Below are 20000 nucleotides of genomic sequence, written 5' to 3'. Positions count from 1 at the left end.
CCTGTCCCGTCTCACCTGTCCCCTGCCTCACCCGTCCCGTCTCACCGTCCCGTCTCTCACCGTCCCGTCTCACACCGTCCCGTCTCACACGTCCCGTCTCACACGTCCCGTCTCACGTCCCGTCTCACACGTCCCGTCTCACCTGTCCCGTCTCACCTGTCCCCGTCTCACCTGTCCCCGTCTCACACGTCCCCGTCTCACCTGCCCGTCTCACATGTCCCTGTCTCACCGTCCCGTCTCACCTGTCCCGTCTCACCTGTCCCGTCTCACCGTCCCGTCTCACCGTCCCGTCTCACACTGTCCCCGTCTCACACGTCCCGTCTCACCTGTCCCGTCTCACCTGTCCCCGTCTCACCTGTCCCCGTCTCACCTGTCCCCGTCTCACCTGTCCCCGTCTCACCTGTCCCCGTCTCACCTGTCCCCGTCTCACCTGTCCCGTCTCACCTGTCCCCGTCTCACACCTGTCCCGTCTCACCTGTCCCGTCTCACCTGTCCCGTGCCTCACGTCCCCGTCTCACACGTCCCGTCTCACCTGTCCCCGTCTCACGTCCCCGTCTCACCGCCCGTCTCACCTGTCCCGTCTCACCGTCCCGTCTCACACGTCCCGTCTCACACGTCCCGTCTCACCTGTCCCGTCTCACACGTCCCCCGTCTCACCGTCCCGTCTCACACGTCCCGTCTCACCGTCCCGTCTCACACGTCCCGTCTCACCTGTCCCGTCTCACACGTCCCGTCTCACCTGTCCCGTCTCACACGTCCTCGTCTCACACGTCCCCGTCTCACACGTCCTCGTCTCACACGTCCCCGTCTCACCTGTCCCCGTCTCACACGTCCCTGTCTCACACGTCCCTGTCTCACACGTCCCCGTCTCACACGTCCCCGTCTCACACGTCCCCGTCTCACCTGTCCCCGTCTCACACGTCCTCGTCTCACACGTCCTCGTCTCACACGTCCTCGTCTCACACGTCCTCGTCTCACACGTCCCCGTCTCACACGTCCCCGTCTCACATGTCCCCGTCTCACATGTCCCCGTCTCACACGTCCCCGTCTCACACGTCCTCGTCTCACACGTCCCCGTCTCACCTGTCCCCGTCTCACACGTCCCCGTCTCACACGTCCCGTCTCACCGTCCCGTCTCACACGTCCCGTCTCACACGTCCCTCTCCACACGTCCTCGTCTCACACGTCCCCGTCTCACCTGTCCCCGTCTCACCTGTCCCCGTCTCACACGTCCCCGTCTCACACGTCCCCGTCTCACACGTCCTCGTCTCACACGTCTTCGTCTCACACGTCCTCGTCTCACACGTCCCCGTCTCACCTGTCCCCGTCTCACATGTCCCCATCTCACACGTCCTCATCTCACACGTCCTCGTCTAACACGTCCTCATCTCACACGTCCTCATCTCACACGTCCTCGTCTCACACGTCCCCGTCTCACACGTCCCCGTCTCACACGTCCTCATCTCACACGTCCCGTCTCACCGTCCCGTCTCACACGTCCCGTCTCACACGTCCCCGTCTCACCTGTCCCCGTCTCACACGTCCCCGTCTCACACGTCCCCATCTCACACGTCCCCGTCTCACACGTCCCCGTCTCACCTGTCCCCATCTCACCTGTCCCCGTCTCACACGTCCCCGTCTCACCGTCCCGTCCCTCACCTGTCCCGTCTCACCTGTCCCATCTCACACGCCTCATCTCACCGTCCGTCTCACCTGTCCCGTCTCACACGTCCCGTCTCACCTGTCCCGTCTCACCGTCTGTCCCGTCTCACCTGTCCCCGTCTCACCTGTCCCGTCTCACACGTCCCGTCTCACCTGTCCCCTGCCTCACCTGTCCCGTCTCACCGTCCCGTCTCACCTGTCCCGTCTCACACGTCCCCGTCTCACCTGTCCCCGTCTCACCTGTCCCCGTCTCACCTGTCCCCGTCTCACCTGTCCCCGTCTCACACGTCCCCGTCTCACCTGTCCCCGCTCACCTGTCCCCGTCTCACCTGTCCCCGTCTCACCTGTCCCCGTCTCACCTGTCCCCGTCTCACATGTCCCCGTCTCACATGTCCCCGTCTCTACCTGTCTCACCTGTCCCCGTCTCACCTGTCCCCGTCTCACACGTCCTCGTCTCACCTGTCCCCGTCTCACACGTCCTCGTCTCACACGTCCCCGTCTCACCTGTCCCCGTCTCACACGTCCCCGTCTCACCTGTCCCCGTCTCACCTGTCCCCGTCTCACCTGTCCCCGTCTCACCTGTCCCCGTCTCACCTGTCCCCGTCTCACCTGTCCCCGTCTCACCTGTCCCCGTCTCACACGTCCCCGTCTCACCTGTCCCCGTCTCACACGTCCCCGTCTCACCTGTCCCCGTCTCACACGTCCCCGTCTCACCTGTCCCCGTCTCACCTGTCCCCGTCTCACACGTCCCCGTCTCACCTGTCCCCGTCTCACACGTCCCCGTCTCACCTGTCCCCGTCTCACATGTCCCCGTCTCACACGTCCCCGTCTCACACGTCCCCGTCTCACCTGTCCTCGTCTCACACGTCCTCGTCTCACACGTCCCCGTCTCACCTGTCCCCGTCTCACACGTCCCGTCTCACCTGTCCCCGTCTCACCTGTCCCCGGCTCACACGTCCCCGTCTCACCTGTCCCCGGCTCACACGTCCCCGTCTCACCTGTCCCTGCAGCCTCCGGAGCTCCAGCAGTAAACTGGCCCAGCTGACCCTGGAGCAGATCCTGGAGCACCTGGACAACCTGAGACTGAGCCTGATGCACAGCAAGAACAGCTGTGAGGCACACACACACACACACACACACACATGGACACACACACACACACACATGGACACACACGCACACACATGGACACACATAATAATAATAATAATAATCATTTATTTTATATAACGCTTCTCTAGACACTCGAAGTCGCTTTACAGTCCAGAGTCCAGTAGTCATACACACACAGTCGTCCCGGTGGTGGTAAGCTACATCAGGAGCCACAGCTGCCCTGGGGCAGACTGACGGAAGCGTGGCAGCCAATCAGCGCCTCCGGCCCCTCCTCCAATCAGCGCCTACGGCCCCTCCGACCACCACCAACATTCATTCATCCATACGAACCGGGGTGAGGCTGCGGTGCATGTCTTTATGGTGGTGGGGGAAACCGGAGGACCCGGAGAAAACCCACGCAGACACGAGGAGAACACGAGGAGAACACGCTCCACACAGAAAGGACCGGGACGACCGGGATTCGAACCCAGGGCCTTCTTGCTGTGAGGCGACAGTGCTAACCACTGAGCCACATGGACACACACACACATGGACACACACACATGACACCTCCACCTGTGTGCCTCTTGTCTCAGTCTTCTCTCAGACTCCGATCCTTCAGGCTCTGCAGCACGTTCAGGCGAGTTGTGATGAGGCTCACAAGATGAGGTACACACACACACTGATGACATCACTCGCTCACTGATGACATCACTCGCTCACTGATGACATCACTTCCTGTAGGTTCAGTGACCTCTTCGCCCTGGCGGAGGAGTACGAGGACTCCCAGTCCAAGCCGCCCAAGGCTCGCCGTAAAGCCCCCGCCTCCTCTCCGCGCTCACGCAAGGGGGCGGCGCCGCCCGCCAACGCCGAGGAGGACAGCGCCTCCAGCAGCGCCTCGGTACGCAAGAACCCGGTCCTGGTCCGGTTCTGACCCGGTCTGACCTGGTTCTGACCCGGTCCTGTCGGGGTCTGACCTGGTTCTGACCCTGACCTGGTTCTAACCTGGTCCTGTCAGGTTCTGACCCGGTCCTGTCCGTTTCTGATCCGGTTCTGAACCGGTCTGACCCGGTCCTGTCCGGTTCTGAACCGGTCCTGTCCTATTCTGACCTGGTTCTGACCCTGTCCTGTCCTGTTCTGACCTGGTTCTGTCGGGGTCTGACCTGGTTCTGACCCGGTCCTGTCGGGGTCTGACCTGGTTCTGACTCGGTCCTGTCGGGGTCTGACCTGGTTCTGACCCGGTCCTGTCGGGGTCTGACCTGGTTCTGACCTGATTCTGACCCGGTCCTGACCCGGTCTAGTCGGGGTCTGACCTGGTTCTGACTCGGTCCTGTCCGGTTCTGTTTCAGGAGGAGGAGGACTCGAAGCCCAAGGCCCCCAAGAGGAAGAGGAAGGGCTCGTCGGCCGTCGGCTCCGACAGCGACTGACGGCCGATCGAACGCCACCGACGGCAACCCTGGGAGAGGCCCCGCCCCCGGGGCCAGGACGAGATCAGACTGACCGGTGGGTCAAAGGTCACCATGTGGTGCGTCTCCCATGATGCACCTGGAGGTCCCGACAGACTGCTTTTAATACAGGGAACATGATGAAGAGGTGTTTGTGGGTACTTGTGTCCCCCCTCTTTGTATTTTCTCTTTTTTTTGGAGGGGAGGGGGGGATTTGGACTCTTATTGTGAAGGATCAGGACTTCCTGTCTGTCTCTCTGCAGTAAAACTCGTCTGTTCATCACGTCGTTACGTTTGATCAGTTTGTCAAAAAACATAAAAACTTCAAAAGAGTTTGTCCTGTTTACTGTGTACTAGTACACTGACTACTTCCTGTTAACTAGTACACTGACTACTTCCTGTGTACTAGTACACTGACTACTTCCTGTGTACTAGTACACTGACTACTTCCTGTGTACTAGTACACTGACTACTTCCTGTGTACTAGTACACTGACTACTTCCTGTGTACTAGTACACTGACTACTTCCTGTGTACTAGTACACTGACTACTTCCTGTTAACTAGTACACTGACTACTTCCTGTGTACTAGTACACTGACTACTTCCTGTGTACTAGTACACTGACTACTTCCTGTTAACTAGTACACTGACTACTTCCTGTGTACTAGTACACTGACTACTTCCTGTTTACTAGTACACTGACTACTTCCTGTGTACTAGTACACTCACTACATCCTCTGTTCTAGTACAGTGACTACTTCCTGTTAACTAGTACTCTGACTGCTGCGTGTGTTCTGCGACACTGACTACTTCCTGTGCTAGTACACTGACTACTTCCTGTGTACTAGTACACTGACTACTTCCTGTGTACTGGTACACTGACTGCTTCCTGTTAACTGGTACACTGACTACTTCCTGTGTGCTGGTACACTGACTACTTCCTGTGTGCTGGTACACTGACTACTTCCTGTGTACTGGTACACTGACTACTTCCTGTGTACTGGTACACTGACTGCTTCCTGTGTGCTAGTACACTGACTACTTCCTGTGTACTAGTACACTGACTACTCCTGTGTACTAGTACACTGACTGCTTCCTGTGTACTGGTACACTGACTACTTCCTGTGTACTAGTACACTGACTACTTCCTGTGTACTAGTACACTGACTACTTCCTGTGTACTAGTACACTGACTACTTCCTGTGTGCTAGTACACTTACTACTTCCTGTGTACTAGTACACTGACTACTTCCTGTGCTAGTACACTGACTGCTTCCTGTGTACTAGAACACTGACTACTTCCTGTGTGCTAGCACGCTGACTACTTCCTGTGTGCTAGTGCGCTGACTACTTCCTGTGTACTAGTCGCTGACTACTTCCTGTGTACTAGCACGCTGATTACTTCCTGTGTGCTAGCACGCTGACTACTCCTGTGTACTAGCACGCTGACTACTTCCTGTCTGCTAGCACGCTGACTGCTTCCTGTCTACTAGTCGCTGACTACTTCCTGTCTACTAGTCGCTGACTACTTCCTGTGTACTAGTACGCTGACTACTTCCTGTGTACTAGTACGCTGACTACTTCCTGTTTGCTAGTACGCTGACTACTTCCTGTGTGCTAGTACGCTGACTACTTCCTGTGTGCTAGTACGCTGACTACTTCCTGTGTACTAGTACGCTGACTACTTCCTGTGTACTAGTACGCTGACTACTTCCTGTGTACTAGTACACTGACTACTTCCTGTGTACTAGTACACTGACTACTTCCTGTGTACTAGTACACTGACTACTTCCTGTTTACTAGTACACTGACTACTTCCTGTGTACTAGTACACTGACTACTTCCTGTGTACTAGTACACTGACTACTTCCTGTGTACTAGTACGCTGACTACTTCCTGTGTACTAGTACGCTGACTACTTCCTGTGTACTAGTACGCTGACTACTTCCTGTGTACTAGTACGCTGATTACTTCCTGTGTACTAGTACGCTGACTACTTCCTGTGTGCTAGTACGCTGACTACTTCCTGTGTGCTAGTACGCTGACTACTTCCTGTGTGCTAGTACGCTGACTACTTCCTGTTTGCTAGTACGCTGACTACTTCCTGTTTGCTAGTACGCTGACTACTTCCTGTTTGCTGCTACGTTGACTGCTTCCTCTGTACTAGCGCTGACTACTTCCTGTGTACTAGCGCTGACTACTTCCTGTGTACTAGCGCTGACTTCTTCCTGTGTACTGCTTCGCTGACTTCTTCCTGTGTACTAGTCGCTGACTACTTCCTGTGTGCTACGCTGACTACTTCCTGTGCTGACGCTGACTACTTCCTGTGTGCTAGTACGCTGACTACTTCCTGTGTGCTAGTACGCTGACTACTTCCTGTGTGCTAGTACGCTGACTACTTCCTGTGTGCTAGTACGCTGACTACTTCCTGTGTGCTAGTACGCTGACCACTTCCTGTGTGCTAGTACGCTGACTACTTCCTGTTTACTAGTACGCTGACTACTTCCTGTTTACTAGTACGCTGACTACTTCCTGTGTACTAGTACGCTGACTACTTCCTGTGTACTAGTACGCTGACTACTTCCTGTGTACTAGTACGCTGACTACTTCCTGTTTACTAGTACGCTGACTACTTCCTGTGTGCTAGTACGCTGACTACTTCCTGTTTGCTAGTACGCTGACTACTTCCTGTTTACTGTGTACACCGCGTGGCTTCGGGCCTGGAAGAGACCTTGATTGGTGGGTTTGGATCCACCTGCTGCTGAGAACCAGACCAGGACTCGGACCAGGACTCAGTGGAGTCCAGTGATCCGGTTCTTCTGGTCCAGGTCTGGTGGAATGTGTTTGAGTCCTTTATGATAGGAGTTATTCTACCAGTCGGTTGTGGCCAGTGTGCTGCACTTTGCCATTGTCTGCTGGGGGAGCAGCATCGGAGCCGGTGACACCAGCCGTCTTAACAAACTGGTTAGGAAGGCTGGCTCCATCATCGGCTGCCAGCTGGAGCACCTGGAACAGGTGGTGGAGAGGAGGTCGTTGAAGAAACTGGTGTCCATATTGGACAACCCGGACCACCCTCTCCACCACCTCCCAGGACAGAAGAGTACTTTCTCCAGACGTCTCCTCACGCTCCGCTGCCACAAGGAGATACAGGAGAACATTCCTGCCGACGGCTATGAGGCTCTACAACAGTTCACCTCTTGCCAGATCACCCTAACCCTTCTTATATTTGTGTTTTTTATTTTTATTTTTATTCTTGTGTGTTGCTGCTACTGGCTCGACAAATTTCCCCTTGGGGATTAATAAAGTATATATCTATCTATCTATCTATCTATGATAGGACGTCAGACTTTGACCAAGGGAATTACCCACAATGCACAGCGCTGTACAATTGAAGGGGGAGACGAATGAAGGTAAACAAAGTGGTTTCATGGTCTAGACCACGTCGGTACCGCATCAGGTCCTCTCCGGAGCCGGGTCGTGACCCCGCAGCAAACTAAGAGCTTCGTGATTCCCTCCCGCAGTCCGCGGCTCCACTGGACCCGGACCCGGCGGTAGCAGACCAGACCCCCCCAGGCTGCGGAATCGGACCCGTCGACGCGCGCGGCCGTGTCGCTGCTGCAGGTGGGCCGCAGAAAATCCCTGGCTGTGTCTACTACAGTGTTCGAAGTGCGCCACTGAAAAATCCAGCAGAATTCAGTGCACTGAAAGTACCCGGATGGTGCACTGCAAACGGGCAAAAAATGTAGTGTAAAACGATGGACACTACTCGGCTGTGTCTACTACCGCGCACTTAACGCAGTACACTGCAATTCAGTGCACTGCATTGCAGTGCACTGCGTCGCTGATGAAGTGCTGTCTCAAATGGAACACTTAACCGTTAACCACTTGGCGGAAGTGACGGACACAAATCTGTTCACGGCACCCGCGAAATTAAGCCGGGAGTGACGTACGCAAATCTGCTTGCGATACCCGTGAAACTTAAAGTGACCAAATGAATGCACTTCTTGCCCTCTTGTTGTCCCTTGTTTACCTTTCTCCACCCCATGTGGAAACTGCGATACCTCCACAATCGCGGCAGGAGCCTCCGCCTTCTGGCTGAAGTCGAGATGGTATATGTAAATTTAATTGTGTGATTTTGCCTTACCTTCACAGCATAGCTTCATGTAGTAGTTGCAATTAAATTCTCCTCGCTAGGTATGCTAAATTCTCAATTATCTTTGTCAGAAGTAGCCTTCTTCTTTGCAATCCACATACACACCATATGGAAATAAAACATGACTGTACATGTTTGTCCCTAGATTCCAATTAGTTTAAAGAATTATCCACTGAAATGATAGGCATCATCTGCTTGAATTCACACAGTAATAGGCCTACTTTGACTGACTGTACTTTTATACACATCTCTGTTGTAGTGAAGTTCACCCTGATACAGGAATCAATTAGCAATTGAACACACAGGCATATTAATTATTGTTACAAACATGCATCAATTCTAATATAAATCAGAAAACGCAATAAAAGACTACAAAACCTCAATGACAACATTTTATTGATAAAATGACTTGCATATTAATATAATCTTCCCTCCCTCCCTCCCCACACACTCTACAGCAGCCACCCAGTCCCAGGCGGCGCTGCCGTATCCATGTTGCAATGCCACTGCTGGCGTTGTGTTGTGATGGCCACAGTGACATGAGGGTGGACTTCAGGCTCACCGAGTCATTCAACGCCCTCATGGCTGTGCTGGGCACTGACTGACCACGGTTGGGGCCCGAGATCTCCTGTCTAGTTTTATTTTTTGGCTTGCCAGCGCCACCTCCTATCGGGTGGTGGCCAGGGCCTCGACAGGCCCGGGCTCAGACATGATGCCAGGGTCTGAATAACAGCCCATCTTCTATGAGCAGTCATCCCTCCACCAGGATACTGTATCCTTGGGGATGGTGGCTCCCCTGCCTGTCCCAACCCATCTGCCTCATGACCCCTTCAGGCAGCCTGTCCACCTCCAAGCTACAACTGCTGCCTGTCAAAGGTGTGTTGTGGAGAGGTCCTTCGGGATCCTGAAGATGCGATGGCGGTCCATCTTCTTAAAGGCCCTGGAGGTGGATGTGAGGTGCCAGAGGTCATTGGAGCCAGATGTCGGGAGGGCAGCAGAGGACCAGCAGCACCTCCAGGAAACGTCTCTGGGGCAGGAAACAGAAAGAGGATAGCCATTCAGTGCTCTGTCCCAGACCACGATTACATTTAAATTAATACATACACGACATTAAAAAAACAACACACAACGATGATTGAAAGCTACAATTATTTCTAGAAGGACAAGCTTAGATAGCTATCGTAACGGTATTAATTATCGGGCGGCGTGTGGGCAAACGCTCGCGGTGTCATGTTAACCCGTTATTAAACTGAGCATATCCATTGTTCATCCATTATTAAAATTGCTATTTCGATTGGTTAACAGAACAGCCGTTGTTTAACACTGTCCGATGACTGACATAGCTATCTGTCGTCGGACTTGCCGCTGGAGAAGCGCCTGGAGCCGACCTGCCCCGCTCGTCAAGCGGAAAGTGTCCGATAAAAGTGCACCTTCGTCGGACTGGCCGGGTGGTGGATTACCCAGCTAGCTTATCATAACTGCCATGCAGATCAATGGCATCTAATGCTACCTAGGTATGCTCACTAATCTGAGAATGGCATGTTAGTAGTACATTGTAATACCAGTACAATGTGTAATTACCGCTGATACTTACATTTACGGTCTGTAGTTTCGTGGTCTACCGCTTGTGCTGTCCGCCATTGTTTTAGAAATAAAATGAAAAGCTGGCGAAAGGGCTCCTCCTCTTCCGGTACGTAGCCAAGATGGCGGCCGCTTAGGGCGAGTAGTGTCCATCGTTTTACATGTTTTGCCAGTTTGCAGTGCACTGAATGCTGCTGGTTTTTTCAGTGGCGCACTTCGAACACTGAAAGTCAGTGATCCAAGTGCTCAAGTACGCGGTAGTAGACACAGCCCACGCCCTAAGCGGCCGCCATCTTGGCTACGTACCGGAAGAGGAGGAGCCCTTTCGCCAGCTTTTCATTTTATTTCTAAAACAATGGCGGACAGCACAAGCGGTAGACCACGAAACTACAGACCGTAAATGTAAGTATCAGCGGTAGTTACACATTGTACTGGTATTACAATGTACTACTAACATGCCATTCTCAGATTAGTGAGCATACCTAGGTAGCATTAGATGCCATTGGATCTGCATGGCAGTGATGATAAGCTAGCTGGGTAATCCACCACCCGGCCAGTCCGACGAAGGTGCACTTTTATCGGACACTTTCCGCTTGACGAGCGGGGGCAGGTGGCGGGCTCCAGATAGCTGTCAGTCATCGGACAGTGTTAAACAACGGCTGTTCTGTTAACCAATCGAAATAGCAATTTTAATAATGGATGAACAATGGATATGCTCAGTTTAATAACGGGTTAACATGACACCGCGAGCGTTTGCCCACACGCCGCCCGATAATTAATACCGTTACGATAGCTATCTAAGCTTGTCCTTCTAGAAATAATTGTAGCTTTCAATCATCGTTGTGTTGTTTTTTTTAATGTCGTGTATGTATGTATTTAAATGTAATCGTGGTCTGGGACAGAGCACTGAATGGCTATCCTATTTCTGTTTCCTGCCCCAGAGACGTTTCCTGGAGGTGCTGCTGGTCCTCTGCTGCCCTCCCGACATCTGGCTCCAATGACCTCTGGCACCTCACATCCACCTCCAGGGCCTTGAAGAAGATGGACCGCCATCGCGTCTTCAGTATCCCGAAGGACCTCTCCACAACACACCTTTGACAGGCAGCAGTTGTAGCTTGGAGGTGGACAGGCTGCCTGAGGGGGTCATGAGAGGCAGATGGGTTGGGACAGGCAGGGGGAGCCACCATCCCCAAGGATACCGTATCCTGGTGGAGGGGATGACTGCTCATAGAAGATGGGGCTGTTATTCAGGACCCTGGCATCATGCTCTGAGTCTGGGTAGCCCACACACACATCTATGAATTTGCACTTATCATCACAGATGGCCTGCAGCTGGATGGAATGAAAAAGCTTCCTGTTAAAATAGCAGGCAGCATCCTCCGCTGGGGGCTTCACTCTGACGTGGCAGCCATCAATAGCCCCCACCACTCTGCTGAAGGCTGCCGACCAGCTAGACGGGCGAAGCGTCACCTAGGCGTGGGAGTTCCTCTCCTGTAGGGTGGCGGACAACGGTGTCCAGGAGCGATCTGCCCACTCATCCTGTGCACCAGCCGGTGAACGGTGGCCTGTCGAAGGCCCTGGCCACCACCCGATAGGAGGTGCTGGCAAGCCAAAAAATAAAAACTAGATGAGATCTCGGGGCCCCAACCGTGGTCACAGTCAGTGCCCAGCACAGCCATGAGGGCGTTGAATGACTCGGGTGAGCCTGAAGTCCACCCTCATGTCACTGTGGCCATCACAACACAACGCCAGCAGTGGCATTGCAGCATTGATACGGCAGCGCCGCCTGGGACTGGGTGGCTGCTGTAGAGTCTGTGGGGAGGGCAAGGGAAGATTATATTAATATGTAAGTCATTTTATCAATAAAATGTTGTCATTGAGGTTTTGTAGTCTTTTATTGCGTTTTCTGATTTATATTAGAATTGATGCATGTTTGTAACAATAATTAATATGCCTGTGTGTTCAATTGCTAATTGATTCCTGTATCAGGGTGAACTTCACTACAACAGAGATGTGTATAAAAGTACAGTCAGTCAAAGTAGGCCTATTACTGTGTGAATTCAAGCAGATGATGACTATCATTTCAGTGGATAATTCTTAAAACTAATTGGAATCTAGGGACAAACATGTACAGATTTGTCATGTTTAATTTCCATATGGTGTGTATGTGGATTGCAAAGAAGAAGGCTACTTCTGACAAAGATAATTGAGAATTTAGCATACCTAGCGAGGAGAATTTAATTGCAACTACTACATGAAGCTATGCTGTGAAGGTAAGGCAAAATCACACAATTAAATTTACATATACCATCTCGACTTCAGCCAGAAGGCGGAGGCTCCTGCCGCGATTGTGGAGGTATCGCAGTTTCCACATGGGGTGGAGAAAGGTAAACAAGGGGCAACAAGAGGGCAAGAAGTGCATTCATGTTGTCAGTTTAAGGGTTTGGGTATCGCAAGCAGATTTGCATACGTCACTCCCGGCTTAATTTCGCGGGTGCCGTGAACAGATTTGCGTCCGTCACTTCCGCCAAGTGGCTAACGGTTAAGTGTTCCATTTGAGACAGCACTTCATCAGCGACGCAGTGCACTGCAATGCAGTGCACTGAATTGCAGTGTACTTCGTTAAGTGCGCGGTAGTAGACACAGCTCCTGTTTCACTTCAGACCGGAAACCAGCCCCCTATTCCCGGTGGCCCCGCCCCCTCTCCCTGGTCCCGACCGGTACCGGGTCAGTCTGCGGCCTTTCAAAGCGCTTTTCCTGCAGGTAATATATTATTATTAGTTATAGTTGTATTGGTCATATTAGTTAATAATAATAACAACCAATATTACCCAGCAATATAATACTAAGTAATATTGTAGCGACCCTGTGAAGTGGCTGTCAATCACAGTGTGGCACCGTGATGCTGGTCGAGGGGGCGGGCCTGTGATTGGCGGAGTAGAGGGGAGGCGGGGTTAACCTGCCGGAAAACGGGAGTTAAGGGTGGTTGACGGGAACCGTTGTTGACGTTCGGCTGCTGAGGAGCAGCGGTCTGGAGGCCCAATGAAGGAGGAACGGCGTCCCGTCTCCGTGTCATCAGTGCCAGAACGTCCGAGACGTTACAATATGTAATATAGGTGATTATTATTGTTGAGTAATATAAGTTAACGGAGAACTCATCTTTGGAGATAAATAGTTTGTCTTTATTAAAGGTGAAGAAGAGGACACGCCCCCTCTGACGTCACCGGACAATGAAACAGCTGTTATCCTCCACCTCATAAAACACGACACATGTAAAGTCATTTATTTTCCTACAATATTGAACATGTGATTTCTTCTTCGTGTGTTTCTTTGTTTGCTGCTCTCACTTTGTGAGTTCAACACTTGTAATCTGGATTTTATGAATAAATAAATACAAACAGCTGCTCTCTCCTTATTGGTGCATAACATCACGTGTTCATATAACATGGAGATGGGTCCTGGTCCAGGTCCTGAATCTGCAGTCGAAGTGGGGTTGTACTGTGGAACCGGATCAAGAGAACCCGGTCTTCAGTCCCCAGTCTGAGACTTGCTGTGACGTAATGCCGTTTTGATTAGTTTATTTCTCACGTAACTGCTTTTCCTGCTCCAGACCACGTGGTCGCCGCCAGTTTTAAACCGATAATAAACACTGCAGAAGAAGAGCAGCACGTCACAGTGACGTCATGACGCACAGTCGGAGAGCGGCTCGTTGTTGTAGCGGGTGAGCGCGTTCCTGCTCCTGAAGAACAATACCGTTAACCGGAATATAGCGACCGGTACTGGACAGTGAGCGCGAGCGTTGGACCGGAAGGTGAGCGCTCGGACACCGGCTCCGGTTGTCCCGTCATCTTGTTCATGTTCACTAGTAGCCTGCTAGTTAGGTGTTACCATGCTAGGGGAGGAGAAACCGATCACAACACGGTAACTACGCGCTAGCACAAGCTACCTGTGAGGAGCTAGCACAAGCTACCTGTGAGGAGCTAGCACAAGCTACCTATGAGGAGCTAGCACAAGCTACCTGTGAGGAGCTAGCACAAGCTACCTATGAGGAGCTAGCACAAGCTACCTGTGAGGAGCTAGCACAAGCTACATGTGAGGAGCTCAAACAAGCTACCTGTGAGGAGCTCAAACAAGCTACCTATGAGGAGCTAGCACAAGCTACCTGTGAGGAGCTAGCACAAGCTACCTGTGAGGAGCTAGCACAAGCTACCTATGAGGAGCTAGCACAAGCTACCTATGAGGAGCTAGCACAAGCTACCTGTGAGGAGCTAGCACAAGCTACATGTGAGGAGCTCAAACAAGCTACCTGTGAGGAGCTCAAACAAGCTACCTATGAGGAGCTAGCACAAGCTACCTGTGAGGAGCTAGCACAAGCTACCTGTGAGGAGCTCAAACAAGCTACCTGTGAGGAGCTCAAACAAGCTACCTGTGAGGAGCTAGCACAAGCTACCTGTGAGGAGCTAGCACAAGCTACCTGTGAGGAGCTAGCACAAGCTACCTGTGAGGAGCTAGCACAAGCTACCTGTGAGGAGCTAGCACAAGCTACCTGTGAGGAGCTAAAACAAGCTACCTATGAGGAGCTAGCACAAGCTACCTGTGAGGAGCTCAAACAAGCTACCTATGAGGAGCTAGCACAAGCTACCTATGAGGAGCTAGCACAAGCTACCTGTGAGGAGCTAGCACAAGCCACCTATGAGGAGCTAGCACAAGCTACCTGTGAGGAGCTAGCACAAGCTACCTGTGAGGAGCTAGCACAAGCTACCTGTGAGGAGCTCAAACAAGCTACCTATGAGGAGCTAGCACAAGCTACCTGTGAGGAGCTCAAACAAGCTACCTATGAGGAGCTAGCACAAGCTACCTGTGAGGAGCTAGCACAAGCTACCTGTGAGGAGCTCAAACAAGCTACCTGTGAGGAGCTAGCACAAGCTACCTATGAGGAGCTAGCACAAGCTACCTGTGAGGAGCTAGCACAAGCTACCTATGAGGAGCTCAAACAAGCTACCTGTGAGGAGCTAGCACAAGCTACCTATGAGGAGCTAGCACAAGCTACCTGTGAGGAGCTAGCACAAGCTACCTATGAGGAGCTAGCACAAGCTACCTGTGAGGAGCTCAAACAAGCTACCTGTGAGGAGCTAAAACAAGCTACCTATGAGGAGCTAGCACAAGCTACCTGTGAGGAGCTAGCACAAGCTACCAGTGAGGAGTTAACACAAGCTAATACAAGCTACCTGTGAGGAGCTAACACAAGCTAATACAAGCTACCTGTGAGGAGCTAATACAAGCTACCTGTGAGGAGCTAACACAAGCTAATACAAGCTACCTGTGAGGAGCTAACACAAGCTAATACAAGCTACCTGTGAGGAGCTAACACAAGCTAATATAAGCTACCTGTGAGGAGCTAATACAAGCTACCTGTGAGGAGCTAACACAAGCTAATACAAGCTACCTGTGAGGAGCTAACACAAGCTAATATAAGCTACCTGTGAGGAGCTAATACAAGCTACCTGTGAGGAGCTAACACAAGCTAATACAAGCTACCTGTGAGGAGCTAACACAAGCTAATATAAGCTACCTGTGAGGAGCTAACACAAGCTAATACAAGCTACCTGTGAGGAGCTAACACAAGCTAGCACAAGCTACAGTGGGAGCTTGACCACCGCTCCCCAACTCCAGAAAGACCTTGAACTCTAGTTCTGGTGATGATGATGAGGAGGATGATGATGAAGAAGATGATGATGATGAAGCTGAATCGTGTTACTGACATGATGACCTCATCTTTTCACAGGTCGAAGGTCATGTTTCCCCACAATGAGCGCCGTCCGCAAGCGTCTCAAACTCAGCCCCTTCAGACCCCAGACCCCCAACGGCCCCCCCGCCCGGAGACCGCTCAGCTCCCATGATGCTTTGCTGTCTCCTCTGGCACCTGCAGGGGGCGGAGCTCAGGAGGAGGAGGAGGAGGAGGAGGAGGAGGAGGAGTACCTGCTGGTGCAGGAAGACATGACCGACTCCAGCCTCATCATCACCATGGGTAACACATACACACACACAGACACACACACAGACACACACACACAGACACACACACAGACACACACACAGACACACACACACAGACACACACACAGAGACACACACACAGACACACACACAGACACACGGACACACACAGAGACAGACACACACAGACACACACACACACACACACAGACACACACAGACACACACACAGAGACACACACACAGACACACACACAGACACACACACAGAGACACACACACACACAGACACACACACAGACACACACACACACACACACACACACACACAGACACACACACACAGACACACACAGACACACACACAGAGACAGACACACACACACACACAGACACAGACACACACAGACACACACACAGACAGACACACACACAGACACACACACACAGACACACACACAGACACACACAGACACACACACACAGACACACACACAGACACACACACACACACACACACACAGACACACACACACAGACACACACACACAGACACACACACACACAGACACACACAGTGTCTGTAACCTTCAGATCAAATGACCTCTGTCCGTCTGTCAGAGGACAGGCAGGTGAAGGCCACGAGGAGGAGAGCGGTGAGGAAGAGGAAGCCGGCGGTGGAGGAAGAGGAGAGGGTTGGGGCCTCAGAGAGGGAGGAGGCGGGGGCGGAGGTGGAGATCGACAGGCAGCTGGACCAATCACTGGAGACTAAGTCCAAACAGCACAACCTCACCACTGTGAACGTGAGGAACATCATCCACGTGAGTTCATCCAATCAGAACGCTTTGTTTTACCTTTTTATATTGATGCTGAAAACAAGAACAGACATTTGACCTTTGACCTACAGGAAGTGATCACCAACGAGCACGTTGTGGCCATGATGAAAGCTGCCATCAATGAGACGGAGGCCGTCCCTGCCTTTGTGAGTCCCTCCGTCTGTCGTCCAATCAGAGTGCACGGTTTGGTTTCATTTAAATATCCCTCTGTCTTTCATCCAGGAGCCCAAGATGACTCGCTCCAAGTTCAGAGAGGTCGTGGAGAAGGGAGTGGTGAGACACACGTCTGTCTGCCTGTCTGTCTGTCTGTCTGTCTGTCTGTCTGTCTGTCTCTCTCTGTCTGTCTCTCTGTCTCTCTCTCTCTCTCTCTGTCTCTCTCTCTGTCTGTCTCTCTCTCTGTCTGTCTCTCTGTCTGTCTCTCTCTCTCTCTGTCTCTCTCTGTCTGTCTCTCTCTCTGTCTGTCTGTCTCTCTCTGTCTGTCTCTCTGTCTGTCTGTCTCTCTCTCTGTCTGTCTGTCTCTCTGTCTGTCTGTCTGTCTGTCTCTCTCTCTGTCTGTCTCTCTCTCTGTCTGTCTCTCTGTCTCTCTGTCTGTCTCTCTCTCTGTCTGTCTGTCTGTCTGTCTCTCTGTCTGTCTGTCTCTCTGTCTCTCACTGCCTGTCTGTCTCTCAGGTGATTCCAGCTTGGAACATTTCTCCCATCAAGAAGACGAGGGACGTCAACAAGGTGAAGCTCAAATTGGTTTTAAAGGACTAATAACGTTTCCATATGTAATGAGTTTAAAGCTGCAGCTGTCTTCTGTTTCAGGCTCCTCAGTTTGTGGACATCCCTCTGGCTGAGGAAGACTCCTCTGATGAAGAGTACCACCCTGATGAGGAAGACGAGGACGAGACAGCTGAAGATGTGAGGCACGGCTCTGATTGGCTGCAGTCCCGCTGAGGGCTGAGTGTTGATTGTGTGTGTGTGTGTGTGTAGACGTTCCAGGAGAGCGACATGGAGAGCTCCTCCCCCAGAGGGACTCGCCCGGCCCCCCCGGAGGACGACAGCTGCAGCCCCTGGCAGGTGAAGACGTCCTGCTCTCACCTGTCCATCAAAGCTGTAAGCCCCGCCCCTCTCTGTTGTGGTTGGTTGAACTACTTTCACTCCTCCGCCTCTCTTCAGACTTCTCGGAGCTGCTCGAGGCGTTTGAGGGCGGCGGCGGTCTCAATGGGACCTCCGCCCCCCCCCAAGGCCCCGCCTTCCAAAGCTGTGCCTGACTGCACCTTCCTGGAGAAACTCCATGCTGTGGAGGAGGAGCTGTCTGTGTGTATAGAGCCCTACCAGGTACCCTGAAGACTCTTTAGGTCTGTAGGACCAGGAGGTAGATCTTTAAGACCAGGAGGTAGGTCTTTAGGACCAGGAGGTAGGTCTTTAGGATCAGGAGGTAGGTCTTTAGGACCAGGAGGTAGGTCTTTAGGACCAGGAGGTAGGTCTTTAGGACCAGGAGGTAGATCGTTAGGACCAGGAGGTAGGTCTTTAGGATCAGGAGGTAGGTCTTTAGGATCAGGAGGTAGGTCTTTAGGACCAGGAGGTAGGTCTTTAGGACCAGGAGGTAGGTCTTTAGGATCAGGAGGTAGGTCTTTAGGATCAGGAGGTAGGTCTTTAGGACCAGGAGGTAGGTCTTTAGGACCAGGAGGTAGATCTTTAGGACCAGGAGGTAGGTCTTTAGGATCAGGAGGTAGGTCTTTAGGACCAGGAGGTAGGTCTTTAGGACCAGGAGGTAGGTCTTTAGGACCAGGAGGTAGATCTTTAGGATCAGGAGGTAGATCTTTAGGACCAGGAGGTAGATCTTTAGGACCAGGAGGTAGGTCTCTAGGACCAGGAGGTAGGTCTTTAGGACCAGGAGGTAGATCTTTAGGACCAGGAGGTAGGTCTTTAGGATCAGGAGGTAGATCTTTAGGACCAGGAGGTAGGTCTCTAGGACCAGGAGGTAGATCTTTAGGACCAGGAGGTAGGTCTCTAGGACCAGGAGGTAGGTCTTTAGGACCAGGAGGTAGATCTTTATTGATTATTGTCTGCCAGCCTCTGCCTGAGTCGGAGGATGCGGTGGGTCTGATGGCGTACCGGACTCGGTCCAAGCGTCCTCTACGCAATGTCCCACTTGGCCGGTTGGAGGCGGAGCTCCGAGCTCCCGACATCACATCTGACATGTACGAGTTCAGCTCCGCCCACGAGGACAGGGACTGGACTGATTGGCTGAGAGGCCTGATGACCTCAGACATGGAAAACGAAGGTGTGTGTGTTGTGTGTTGTATGTGTGTCGTGTGTGTGTGTTGTGTCGTGTGTGTGTGTGTGTGTGTGTGTGTGTGTGTGTGTGTGTGACCACTCTCCTGTGTCTCTCTGCCAGAGGAGTGTGACGATGAAGATGATCCGGAGTATAACTTTCTGGCCGACACAGATGAACCCGATGTGGAGGATTACCGTGACGACAAGGCCGTCCGCATCACCAGTCAGTGCACACACACACACACACACACTACACACTACACACACTACACACTACACACCACATACACACAACACACACACACTACACATTACACACATACACACACACACACACACTACACACACACATACACACACACTACACACACACACACACACACACTACACACACACACACACACACACTACACACATACACACACACACTACACAACACACACACACACTACACACACACACACACACTACACACACACACACACTACACACACACACACACTACACACATACACACAACACACACACTACACACATACACACACACACTACACACAACACACACACCACACTACACACATACACACACACAACACACACACCACACTACACACAACACACACCACACATACACACACACACACACTACACACATACACACCACACACACTACACACATACACACACACACACAACACACACTACACACTACACACCACATACAACACACACACCCTGAAATGACCTTTCTCTCATTGATCCATAATGTTGATGAGGTGCTTTCGGGAACAGAAGACCTCATGAGACCGTCAGACCTCATGAGACCTTCAGACCTCATGAGACCGTCAGACCTCATGAGACCGTCAGACCTCATGAGACCTTCAGACCTCATGAGACCGTCAGACCTCATGAGACCGTCAGACCTCATGAGACCGTCAGACCTCATGAGACCTTCAGACCTCATGAGACCG

General features: G+C 52.2%; 2 protein-coding genes across 2 annotated transcripts in view; both read left to right on the top strand.

The window, feature by feature from the left end:
• ints3 (integrator complex subunit 3) overlaps positions 1-4532 on the top strand; it is a 29977-nt gene extending 25445 nt beyond the window's left edge. The window contains exons 22-25 of the mRNA XM_056421823.1: positions 2673-2773; positions 3351-3423; positions 3499-3655; positions 4104-4532. Coding sequence (XP_056277798.1) covers positions 2673-2773; positions 3351-3423; positions 3499-3655; positions 4104-4181 — 409 coding nt within the window. The 3' untranslated portion in view covers positions 4182-4532. The remainder of the gene's footprint in view (positions 1-2672; positions 2774-3350; positions 3424-3498; positions 3656-4103) is intronic.
• Positions 4533-13432: 8900 nt separating this feature from the next.
• The window catches only part of LOC130198589 (GON-4-like protein), an 18619-nt gene continuing 12051 nt past the window's right edge, over positions 13433-20000 (top strand). The window contains exons 1-11 of the mRNA XM_056421814.1: positions 13433-13745; positions 15720-15962; positions 16553-16752; positions 16839-16913; positions 16990-17040; positions 17437-17490; positions 17572-17667; positions 17740-17862; positions 17926-18087; positions 18826-19036; positions 19151-19252. Of these exons, the coding sequence (XP_056277789.1) occupies positions 15743-15962; positions 16553-16752; positions 16839-16913; positions 16990-17040; positions 17437-17490; positions 17572-17667; positions 17740-17862; positions 17926-18087; positions 18826-19036; positions 19151-19252 (1294 nt within the window). The 5' untranslated portion in view covers positions 13433-13745; positions 15720-15742. The remainder of the gene's footprint in view (positions 13746-15719; positions 15963-16552; positions 16753-16838; positions 16914-16989; positions 17041-17436; positions 17491-17571; positions 17668-17739; positions 17863-17925; positions 18088-18825; positions 19037-19150; positions 19253-20000) is intronic.

The sequence above is a fragment of the Pseudoliparis swirei genome, chromosome 1, assembly GCF_029220125.1.
Source record: "Pseudoliparis swirei isolate HS2019 ecotype Mariana Trench chromosome 1, NWPU_hadal_v1, whole genome shotgun sequence".
Lineage (NCBI taxonomy): Eukaryota > Metazoa > Chordata > Actinopteri > Perciformes > Liparidae > Pseudoliparis > Pseudoliparis swirei.
The sequence above is the reverse complement of the archived record's forward strand: the minus strand, read 5'-3'. Positions and strand labels throughout refer to the sequence as shown.